Source organism: Dendropsophus ebraccatus, unplaced genomic scaffold (assembly GCF_027789765.1).
Source record: "Dendropsophus ebraccatus isolate aDenEbr1 unplaced genomic scaffold, aDenEbr1.pat pat_scaffold_1196_ctg1, whole genome shotgun sequence".
In the NCBI taxonomy this organism is placed as follows: Eukaryota; Metazoa; Chordata; class Amphibia; order Anura; family Hylidae; genus Dendropsophus; species Dendropsophus ebraccatus.
In genome coordinates this window covers 21,930-34,375 of record NW_027208613.1, presented here as the reverse complement: position 1 = coordinate 34,375, position 12,446 = coordinate 21,930, and the positions used below count along the sequence as shown (strand labels likewise).

General features: G+C 43.1%; 1 protein-coding gene across 1 annotated transcript; it reads right to left on the bottom strand.

The window, feature by feature from the left end:
- Nucleotides 1–4,656: 4,656 nt before the first annotated feature.
- LOC138774979 (protein rpi-1-like) lies at nt 4,657–10,575 on the bottom strand. Its single transcript, XM_069955746.1, has 13 exons — nt 10,563–10,575; nt 10,348–10,395; nt 10,044–10,082; nt 8,985–9,026; nt 7,435–7,473; nt 6,758–6,808; nt 6,325–6,372; nt 6,100–6,147; nt 5,891–5,938; nt 5,473–5,523; nt 5,184–5,216; nt 4,859–4,906; nt 4,657–4,739 (listed from the first exon to the last, which is right to left on the bottom strand). Exons 5-12 carry the CDS (start codon nt 7,464–7,466, stop codon nt 4,861–4,863), a joined length of 357 nt encoding a protein of 118 aa, XP_069811847.1. The 5' UTR covers nt 7,467–7,473; nt 8,985–9,026; nt 10,044–10,082; nt 10,348–10,395; nt 10,563–10,575; the 3' UTR covers nt 4,657–4,739; nt 4,859–4,860.
- Nucleotides 10,576–12,446: the final 1,871 nt, after the last annotated feature.

Below are 12,446 nucleotides of genomic sequence, written 5' to 3'. Positions count from 1 at the left end.
AAACCAAAAAGCTTTGCGGTTTAGGAGCATATTACGTCTGTCTCCGCCGCGTGGAGGTTGGGCAACATGTTCATTGCCTGTACAAGAAAAACTGGCCGCTACATCGCCATACCTGCCTTTGGTGATTATCTTAATGCCAACCCCTTACACTTGAGGTTCACATTGGAGTGGAATACCTAAAGCATTTCCTTTTTAGACTTAACTTTAGTTGGCAATATACACGAACAGACAGTGAGTACCAACACGTATCACAAGCCCATAGCTGGCAACACTATCCTGTTCTCCCAATCATGCCATCCACCGCACACAATTAAAGCTGAACCACTAGGGGAACTCACAAGAGCAAAACGTAATTGCTCTGGTGAGGGGATGTGGCTACAAGAAAAACGCCAAGTGTTGGACAGATTGTCTGAACGTGGCTATAAAAATGGATGTTGGATCCTGCTGAGAAGAGGGTAGCTGGACGCACACGTGACACTACTAAATAGGGGAACTTCTTGGTCATTCTTCTGCTAAATTCCCCTCTTTGGTGACTGGTTTTCAGGCCAGGCTGTGAAGGCCTCATCCCCTGGAGCAGCAGGAGAAGGATACAGGTAGAATATGAAGCTATGGAGGAGACTGACAAAAAGCTCAACAACTGGAGAACGTCCGGCAGATGAGGAGCGGGCGTGACGCCCCTGAGGATCAGATGGGGACAGAGACGGCTGAGCCGAAGGTATCACCTCATACATAGACCAACATTAGATTTCCACTGTGGTTATTGGTGCGGAAATGGCACAGATTTTCCCTTTGACAAATAATCCCACAAGATTTCTGCTGCACTTAATCCCTCCTTGACTGGAGTGCTGCAAAATATTTTTAGGAAACAAAACATACGAAGATGGAAAATAAAGATATTGGGGGAGATTTATTAAACCTTATGAAAAACTATATGTTCCTATAGTGCACGGAGCGCTGAGGATGAGTAAGATTCTTGCTGTCATCCTCGGCACCGTTTCTGTTATATTAGGAGATTAATCCGTATGCTAATAAATTGTTTTGGTGCACTGTCCAGCCCGCTCTGCTGATATTCATTAGGGGGGGTGGAGCGGCCAGGGGGCAGATCAGTTCATGTTGGAGCTGTAGCCCCGCCCCCAGTGCACCAAAACAACTTATAACATAGGGATTTAACTCCTAATATCACAGAAATTGTGCTGAGGATGAAGGGAAGAAACTTAACTTCATCCTCAACGCCCTGTGTAAGAGATATCACCAGTAGTAATAGTTTCCCTTAACATTGCAGTACAAAGTGTATAACACTGTCATTAGTTCTGTAGGTGTTCAATGGATGACAGATTCGCTTTAAAGGAATTATCTAGGATTAGAAAAACATTCTTCCAAAAATAGCGACATACGTGTCCTCAGGTTGTGTGTGGTATTACAACTCAGTTCCATTCACTTCAGTGAATCTGAGCTGCAATTCCATAAACAAACTGAGGACAGGAGTGGTGCTGTTTCTATAGGAATAAGGTCATGTTTTACTAATCATGGATAACCTCTTTAAGGTTTTTAGTCAGGTTTTGCAACTAATACATTGCTTTAATAAAGTTACATTACTTTGTAAGATAACTTTATTAAAATAAATGTATGTATTTTGATAGCAAATAGTCAACCATTTATTCATACATTTCCAGCAGGAATAAAAGGAGTGACACAATGCAGAGTGCTCCCAAGAGACGCTCCACAATTGCTTTCGGTAATATGAGTTTTTCCTAAACTAGACATGTCAGGAGAGCTGACCGATCCTCCAGATCCTCTGATCAGTGCTTTACTCTCTCATATAGTCGGCAGTGTGATGACTTGTGTACAAATGATTCTGACCACTGTATGGCGGTATTATTGGCTGTATTGTTCTTTGTGTAGCGGTATTGGATACTTGTCACCTGTGCCTGATCATGTGACTTGGTGCTTCCATGGTCCACTGTGTTTTTTCCTTCTTATGACCATAGTGTAGACCACATGTTTAAGTATCAAAGACTGTCATCAAGTAGAGCAAGAGTACAGTGACATGCATTGTGTACTGCAATAGGGGGTAACCCCCCCCCCCCACACACACACACACACACACCTAATGGGGAAATTGCCTAACTACTGGGGGCATCTACTTATGAGGGGGGATTAACCTACTGCACTTCTGCCCCTTCATTCTAGCAATCAGTAAGGGTCTCAGCACCTTTTCCCCACCCACACAATCTTCTAGCGTGTCACTATGACATATCAGAAGTTTGTCCAAATAATAGGAAACCTTTAAAAATGTTAAATAAAAATATAAGAAAACTGCCCACTTGATGAAAATTTAACTCACCCCCTTTTTCCCATTTTTCAAATAAAAATGTAACTAAAAATAGCGAGACTTGGTATCGCCATGTGCGGAATGATCCGGACACTACCTGGAAGTAAAGACACAGACACAAAGATGTAAAGGGGCAAAAAAAGATATTTTATTTCAAGTTATAGGGAGAGTAATTTTACATGTATGACTGTGGGGGCTGTGAGGCTGAGATGATCCTGAGGAAGGCAAAAACCCCTAAGAGGGAAGAGTCAATTGTCCTCAAGGGGAAAAATTCCTTCCCGACCCCAAATGTGGCGATCAGAGCAAGTCCCAGGATCACAGCCGCTATCTATGTGTAGTGCATGTTTATGTGTATATATATATATGTGTTTGTAGTCGTCATGTGTCTGTGAGGTGCGATACTTACCAGGCCTGTAGCGGAGAGTTCAGGGATAATAGCGCTGTGGTAAGATCACTGGTGTCAATGGCCCCAGGGCTACAACAAGCAGCTATTATTCCTGAGCTTTCCGGGTGCCAGATGGGAAATACTCACCGGCTGCTCCTGGGGTGTAGAGGGTAATCAGGAGGTGGTGGTGGTTTCTGTTGCCAGCAGACGTGAATTTACGGGCGGGAGGGGGTTAAAGGAGTCTTCTCCCCCTTTTTCTGTTCTTATAGGGGGCCTCCTCCTCCCCATTTGAGGCAAATGAACCCCAATGAGGTTAATGGCGCCTCATTTGCCTCTAGGTGTTACAGTGGTTATCTGGGGAGCTGAACAGGCATTTCCTTTCCTCTCTCACCGGCATCTCACTTCCAGTTTGGTGACATCTCATCCTGACAACTTCTGACCTGGCTTAGAGGTGGCGGCTGAGGTGGGAGATCAGGTACTATGGTGTGATCACCACATGTGGGTGAAACCAGTCCCGCCGGTAGTGGCCAATATATGCACAATGATGGAATATCGTGTGTACATTGGCTACCATTGGTTTCACCCGCATGTGACAATCACAGCCCAGTACCTGCCCCACTGTCTCAGCCCGCTGCCTTTATGCCAAGTCAGATAGTATAGAATGAGAAGACAACAAACCAGATGAGAGACAAAAGGAAAGATAATGCCTTCTAGCTCCCTAGCTAACTTATCTAAGGGCGCCTCCTCCAGACCCCTCTAGGTGTTCTTAGAGTCTAGTCCTCCTATGTTTGATGGTAAAAGGGGGGCTCCTCCTTCCCCCATATGAGGCAAATAAATCCTCCGGATGTTATGGGCCCCTAATTTGCCTCTAGATGTTAAAAGGGGTTATCTGGGGAGCTGGAAAGATATTTCCACCATTACCAGCATCTCACTTCCAGTTCAATCACATCTCATCCCAACATCTTCTGACCTGGCAAAGGTCTGAGACAGTAGATCAGGTACTATGGTGTGATCACCACATGTGGGTGAAACTCGCCGCCAGCAGTGGTCAATGTACACACAATGTTGTGATGACATTGGCAACATTGTTTGTATATTGGCCGCCACTAGTTTCACCCGCATGCGACAATCACAACAAAGTACCTGCCCCACTGTCTCAGGCCGCCTCCGTTTTGCCAGATAAGAAGATGATGGTGCGAGAGGAGACCAAACGAAAAGTGAGACGCCGGCGAGGAAGGAAACGCCTTTTTAGTTACCAAGATAACCCCTTTAAGGGCACCTCCTCCAGACCCCTCTAGGTGTTGTGAGTGTCTACTCCTCCTGTCTCTGATGGTAAAAGGGGGCTCCTCCTCCCCCATGTGTGGTAAATATATCCTCCGGATGTTATGGGCGCCCCATTTACCACTTGATGTTAAAAAGGGTTATCTGGGGAGCTGAAAAGATATTTCCACCATTACCAGCATCTCACTTCTAGTTCGGACTCATCTCATTCCAACATCTTCTGAGCTGGCAAAGGTCTGAGACAGTAGATCAGGTACTATGGTGTGATCACCACATGTGGGTGAAACTCGCCGCCAGCAGTGGTCAATGTACGCACAATGTTGTGATGACATCGGCAACATTGTTTGTACATTGACCGCCACTAGTTTCACCCACATGCAACAATCACAACAAAGTACCTGGCCCACTGTCTCAGGCCGCCTCCGTTTTGCCAGATAAGAAGATGATGGTGCGAGAGGAGACCAAACTAGAAGTGAGACGCCGGCGAGGAAGGAAATGCCTTTTTAGTTACCAAGATAACCCCTTTAAGGGCACCTCCTCCAGACCCCTCTAGGTGTTGTGAGTGTCTATTCCTCCTATCTCTGATGGTAAAAGGGGGGCTCCTCCTCCCCCATGTGTGGTAAATGTGTCCTCCGGATGTTATTGGCGTCCCATTTACCACTTGATGTTCCGGACGCCTCCTCCTCCAGACAGCTCCAGATGGTCGGGTGTCTTCTCCTCACACTGGCGGCGCGGTGTTATCTAGATAGGATATATAACAAGCAATGTGTTAATAATGATAGGCTACATATATAGGCTCCATATGAATATACAGTCAGAATAAAAGTGATCTGAGGTGTGATGGGATTTTGGTTACTCACCTTTACTCCTCCTTGGTGGCGCAGCAGCAGCAGAACAGCGCCCGCAGTCTATAAGGGAAAGAGAAAAACCAGCATGACTTTCCTGAGATCAGACCCGTCAGCAGTGATGGGGAATAGACATTACACTGGAGAGAGGGGACTCAGTGCTATCCTAGTGGGTGAGATACAGGCGGCACCATGTCACTTGTATGTCTGTATTATGTACATGAGGCCTTTCGTGGTTATTATATGTGACTGATAATATAATATATAGTGATGACATGAGGATATACAGTGCAGCAATAGAGGTGTGTTATCATGTAAGTGTATCATCCCTTATATTTACCTGGATAAGATGGATCTCCTTCTGCTGCTGCTTCTGCCGAGGAGAAATGACCAAGAAATGGAGGGATATCAATGGTTAGTGTAAGGAAACAAGAACTTCTGAGCACATTATATAGAAACAATGCTCTTTTACCAGCTCTACTCACACCTGCAGTAATATACTATTCACTATTACCCACAATAGAAATTAGATCCCACCTCTAAATAGAGCGCCCCCGTCCTCTCTCTATATACAGGATTGTAAATAACAATTCCTTGCATTCACAATGTTATAAGTTTTGTTTCATTACCTGGGGATCTCCATGGTCGTCCCTTGGTCCTCGTCGTCCTCCTCTTCTTCTCTGTGTATAGAATGTAAACCATCTCATATATAAATGTATTGTTATATTACAGATTATAGAGTTTATTGTAAAGAAAGTGATTGCAATAGTAATGTAGTGAGCTGTACACTGCTCTATACAATAACCATATAGTACTGTATATTGCAGGTACAGCCAGCGAAAGTATAAAGTGTATGGGGACCTTAACAACTAAGTCCCAGTGTCAGCAGTTTGTAATGTGAATAAATGCTGTTAAAATAAATAGAAAAATATGATTCTATGTCTAACTAGAGCGCCCCCTATCCGGCCCTCCCACTGCTCCTCTCTCTATACAGGATGGGAAAAAAATAAACGTGTATTCACAATACTATAAGCTTTGAGCCCTCACCTGGGGGGGTCTGCAGCCTCGTCCTCTTCCTCATCGACGTCGATTTCACTATATAGAGAACATAAACCAGCTTGTATATATGTATATATATATATATATATATATATATATATATACATCCTGTCTTTCTGCCGCTCCTCTCTCTATACAGTATAGTAAAAAAAAAAAAAAAACGTGTATGCACAATACTATAAGCTTTGAGCCCTCACCTGGGGATGTCCGCAGCCGCGCCATCTTCCTCGTCGTCGTCGATTTCACTGTGTAGAGAACATTCACCAGCTTGTGTATTTATATATATATATATATATATATATATATATATATATATATATATACATACACACACATCCTGTCTTCCTGCCGCTCCTCACTCTATACAGGATGGTAAAAAAAATAAATATGTATTCACAATGCAATGAGCTTTGAGTCCTCACCTGGAATTGTCCTCTGCCTCGTCCGCCTCCTCCTCTTCGTCAGTCTCACTGTATATAGAACATAAACCAGCTTGTGTGTATAAATATATATAGACATTTATTAGGACCAGTGTAAATCCAGCAGGACCTGTACCTACCACAAGGCAGCTGCAGAAATCTACAAGTGCTCCGCAGCAGGTGTAGGTTTCTGCCCTGGTTTTTCCCTGTTTTTCGGCATAAACCATGATAAATTAGTAGCAGATGGAGGCCACAGCTTTTTGTGCCTCTTTCTCAATGTACTCAGGGGTGCACATATATAAATCTGCCCCATAGTTTTTGGGGATATGGGAATATACATACGTGAGTTTTGAGCGGGGAACAGAGATATAAATGGAATCATATTGTGATATCATGTAGATGGATGATTATATCTCTGCTGGTTCTTCATACTTACACGATGGTCTCCAGGCTCGGGATCCAACCGTGCAGTGGGTACTTGTCGTCTCTGTAATAGAGAACATCGGGTTGGTTAGGATGATTGTTACTTGGTCCCATTTGAAACTTTCAGAAAATGCTATTTATTGCCGCCTCTCTATATAACATTAATTCCATCAATGATATTTATTTGGGATCACTGCCAGTTGTCCCCTTAAGGATAGTTTAACACGTACCGGACCCGGCCCCTTTAACCCCCCCGCTGGCCGGTGGCCCGCATGCCCGATCGCCCCCCTCGCACCGATCCCTCCCCTTCGCCCGCTTGCTTCATTGTGTGCTGTGAGAAGTTCTGATGTGGGCACGCGCTGATGTGCCCGCATCAGAACACTGCGGCCCGAAAGTTCATCTGCGGCCCATGGCCTTAAGGTGCGTTCACACTACGGAACCCATGCGCATATCCCACCACATATTCCGCAGCTTGTCCCCCATCACCGTTTGTGCCATAGACTCCATTCTATGGTCGGGTGGATTCCACCATCCGCCGGAAGAATTGACATGTCATTTTGGGCCACATATGATCACTGTTTATTCTATGCTTTTATGGGGTGAAGCAAGTAAAATAACAAGTAAAAAAAAAAAAAATACTGTAAAAATGATTTATTTGACTTTATTACTGTTTTCATGTAGTGTAATTACCTGAATATCCACGGCGCCTCCATCACGTCCATCTTCCACCTATTACATGATAAAAAAAATTGCATATTATAAAGGGGATGTCAGTCCTCCAAGTGCTGCATGTTGGGGGAGGTTTTATAGAAACATGTACATTGGAAATCCACTGGCCCAGATTTATTAGACCAGATGATCTGACTATAAATGTGCTGTTAGCACTGGGCATTTGGGTTGGAATATTTTTGTGAAAATTTTGCACAAAATCTTGGTCAAACTATGTTTAATGTACATTATGTGAGTTCACCTTAAAAAAAAAGTCTTCTTACTTTTTTATATTAAACCAATGGACATTATTTAAAATACCCAATGGGATATTACTAGGCCTCAGATCCCTCCTGTGTACCTGTAAGTGTCTTAAAGGTGTGGCTTAACCTGTAAGGTGCCACTGCTTCCCTCTCTCCTAGCCCCCCCCACAGCCTTTCCCCTATGAACGTGACTGATTGTTTTGGCTTGGCCGTCAGTCATGATGATAGAGGAGATTTAGTTGAGACAAATTGTAAATGAGTGCCTGGGAATATCACCGTGTGTATGTCTACAAGGCTGTTACTTCTGGTATCCGGCTCAAAAACGTCCCTTTTCTTATTTGCAGAAAAATGCTGGAGCCGGATGAGATGTGAAAGTCACCGCCATCAATGCTTTTGTCTACTTGGTGTTTTTCGTCACTTTGGAACCTTGGTGTGTGCTCTAGGTATGGCGTCTTTTCTTTACATATGTGTTGTGTGTTTTGTGAAAGTTTTTGTTTTTTACTTTACAGTTCATGTGATTGAGGTTGGTTTCACACAAGACATTTTTTTTGGAAATCTTCCACTGTAATTTTTGAGCCAAAGCCAGGAGTGGATCCGGCAGGTAGGAGATATATAAGCGCTTCTTTTATTGTACCCATTACTTTGAATCCATTTCTGGTTTTGGCTTAAAAACTGCAATGGCAGCTTTCCAAAAAAAACTGCCATGTGTAATTCCAGCGTTAAAAAGAAACCAGTAAATCACATGCTCTGCTATGGGGAAACACCACAAAATCAGACACAAGAAATACACATCATTTAACCGAAATGCTGTAAGGTTTACTAGAAAACAATACAAGTAATGTAAAATTAAAGGGGTAGTTTAGCAAAAAAAAATTCTTTCAAATCAACTGGTGCCAGAAAATGCCAGACATTTATATTTTATGAAAAAATCCCTTACTGATCAGCTGCTGTATGTCCTGCATGAAGTGGTGTTTTCTTTCGAGCCTGGAGAGCAGGAGGGGGTTTTCTATGGGGATTGGCTACTGCTCTGGACAGTTCCTGACATGGACAGAGGTGGCATCAGAGAGCACTATGCCAGACTGGAAAGAATACACCATTTCCTGCAGGACATACAGCAGCTGATAAGTACTGGAAGAGTTGAGATTTTTTTTTATTAGAAGTAAATTACAAAATCTCTCGCACTCCTTGGCACCAGTTGATTTAAAAGTTTGTTTTTTTCTTGAACTACCCAAGAAAGATTCAAACACTTGTTTACTATGAGATACTTACTCCCAATCGTCCTCATCTTCATCATCGGTGTCTTCCTCGCTGCTGTTAGTGATAAAATAAAGAAGATAGTGAAAACCAGACACACATTACAGGCATCATTTTTCTGGCAGAACTGCATCCGCGCTGTGATCGGTGTCTATAGGGGAGGAATTATAGGGTCACACAAGTTTTACATTTTTATTTTTACATTTAAACAAAAGGCTACAAATTTTGCTAGAAAAAATACAACTAATGTAAAATTAAAGGGATAGTTCAGCAAAAAAGTTTTTTTCTTTCTAACCTGCTGGTGCCAGAAAGTGCCAGAGATTTATAATTTACTTCCATTAAAGAATCTCAAGTCCTCCATTACTTCTCAGTTGCTGTATGTCCTGTAGGACGTACAGCAATCCTGCTCCACATTGATAAGGGGCAACACCCCAAACAGCTATCTGTGGATGGTTACCTAGCCTTGGTTTATCCCTTGTCATTACATTGACTTATAGGCCCACTTAATATGGTGGTTTTGGTGGTTTCCAAACAGGAGCTGCCCCTTGGCTGGGTCCTTCCCGGAGGGATATCTGGCTAGTCCTGTGTTTTGAGACTCTTCATTGAGGCTCCACAGGCTCTTCTTTTTCATATTGATGTTTCCCAGGGGGCAATGCACCTAGGACTTCACTGCAATGAGCGCTTTCACTAGCAGCCGGCAGTGTTGTCATTTGGCTGGTCTCCCTGAGTTCAGTGATCTGTTTCTCTTATGTCCTGCAGGAAGTGGTAGTCTTTCTATTGTGGAAAGCAGGAGAGGTTTTCTATGGGGATTTGCTACCGCTCTGGGCAGTTCCTGTCCCAGACTTAGATGTCAGAGAGCAACAGACTGGAAAGAATACACCATTTCCTGCAGAACCTACAGCTGCTGAGAAGGAAATTTTTTTAATAGAAGTGAATTACAAATCTTTGGCACTTTCTGGCTTCAGCTGATTTGAAAGAATTTTTTTGCTGAATTAGCCCTTTAAAAAAGCTCCTAACACTCACACTGTAATTTTCATAGGCTTGTTTTTTAGGACGAGACTATGAGATACTTACTCCCAATCCTCCGAATCCTCCTCTGTGTCGTCCTCGCTCCTGTTAGTGATAGAATAGAGAAGATAGTGAAAACCAGACACATTAGAGACATCAGTTTTCTGGCAGAACGACAATAATGATATTTAGAGACATCTTCACGATGATCGGAGTCTATAGGGGAAGATGCAGTTAAAATAAATAAAAAAATATGATTCTATGTCTAACTAGAGCGCCCCCTATCCTGTCCTCCCCACACTCCTCTCTCTATACAGGATGGTTAAAAAATAAACATGTATTCACAATACTATAAGGTTTGAGCCCTCACCAGGGGATGTCCGCAGCCGCGTCATCTTCCTTGTCTTCGTCAGTCTCACTGTATATAGATCAGAAACCAGCTCGTGTGTTAAATCTGCCCCATAGTTTTGGGGATATGTGAATATACAGATGTGAGTTTTGGGCGGGGAACACAGATATAAATGGAATCATATTGTGATATCATGTAGATGGATGATTATATCTCTGCTGCTTCTTCATACTTACACGATGGTCTCCAGGCTCGGGACCCAACTGTAGAGCGGGTACTTGTCGTCTCTGTAACAGAGAACATCGGGTTGGTTAGGATGATTGTTACTTGGTCCCATTTGAAACTTTCAGAAAATTTTATTTATTGCGGCCTCCCAATATAACATGAATTCCATCACTGATATGTATTAACTCCTTGTTGTCACTGCCAGTTTTCCCCTTAAGGGGATGTGCACATTGAGAAATAGGCCAAGAATTTGAAGCGGTATCCGCTCTTAAGGTGCGTTCACACTACAGAATCCGTGCGGATAATCTCCAGTTGATTCCGCCTCTCCACCTGTCCCATAGACTCCATTCTATGGTCGGGCAAATTCCGCCATCTGCCCAAAGAATTGACATGTCAATTCTTTGGGCGGATGTCAGAATCCCCCCGACCATAGAATGGAGTCAATGGAACAGGAGGAGATGCGAGCAGTGGAATCCGTGGCAGGTTATCTGTGCGGATTCCATAATGTGAACACACCCTAAATTTCCGCTTGAAATTCTTCCCATAAAATATGAATAGAGCAATGTTCTATTGTGTTCATCGGGATTTCCGCTCTGTTGTTCACACAGCAGAATTTTCAAGCAGAATTTTCTGCCACGGATCCGACAAAGAATTGACATGTCAATTTTTTGGGCCGATTCCTCCAGGGGAATCCTATAGAATTCAATGGGGTTTGAATTCTGCTTGAATTCTGTTCCTATTCTGCCAGAGGTGAATAGATGAATTTTAAGCAGAAAACTTTCCTCTTCAATTACTTACTAGTAACCCGCTTCGGATTACGCCACAGCCGCTGGAACACATCTCCACCTGTGCCATAGACTCCGTTCTATGGTCGGTCAGATTCCGCCATCCGCTCGAAGAATTGACAAGTCAATTGTTCGTGTGGACTGCGGAATCCACCCGACCATAGAATGGAGTCTATGGCACGGGCAGAGATGTGTGTGAGCGGGGGAGAAAACTATTGTAAAAATGATTTATTTGATTTTTTTCTGCTGTTTTAATGAAGTGTAATTACCTGAAAATCCACGGGGCGTCCATCACGGCCATTTTCCACCTATTACATAATAATAAAAAAAATTATTGCACGGGATATTAGTCTGTCCTCCAAGTGCTGCATGTTGGGGGAGGTTTTATAGAAACATGTATATTGGAAATCCACTGGCCCAGATTTATTAGACCAGATGATCTGACTATAAATGCGCTGTACTGGGTATTTGGGATGAGATGTGAAAGTCACCACAATCAATGATTTTGTCTACTTGGTGTTTTTTGTCACTTTGGGACCTTGGTGTGTGCTCTAGGTATGGCGTCTATTCTTTACATATGTGTTGTGTGTTTTGTTAAGGTTTTAGTTTTTTACTTTACAGTTCATGTGATTGAGGTTGAGGCTCCAATCTGGATCCAGGATCGGTGGTTTAGAAGGCTACTTGCTCTTATTAATAGTCTGATATGGGGGAGGAGAAAAGTGGGGATTAAATATCAGCTATTGGTACAGAGAGAGGGGGAAGGTGGGCTGAGCATGCCAGACTTTCGGCTATATTTTCTAGCAATGAAGTTACAGGACTTGATGCGGGGCGTCCTCTCCCCTACAGTCAGATATATCCTCCAAGAAGCTGTCCCAAATGGAAATATCTTGGAAAGTTTAGAAGGAGAGCAGTTGAAGGGGGATAATTTAGGTTTCTTTTCTTATGTTAAATTGTACACTAGACCATGGAAAGTGGTCAAACGCCTATGTAAGATTAAAAACAGTTTAGAGTTTAGGCCAATCTGGGGGAATACAAAATGTCACGAATTTACAAAGAGAAGAGATTGACAATTTTGGATTAACAAAGGAGTTAGGCACTTAAGTCACATAA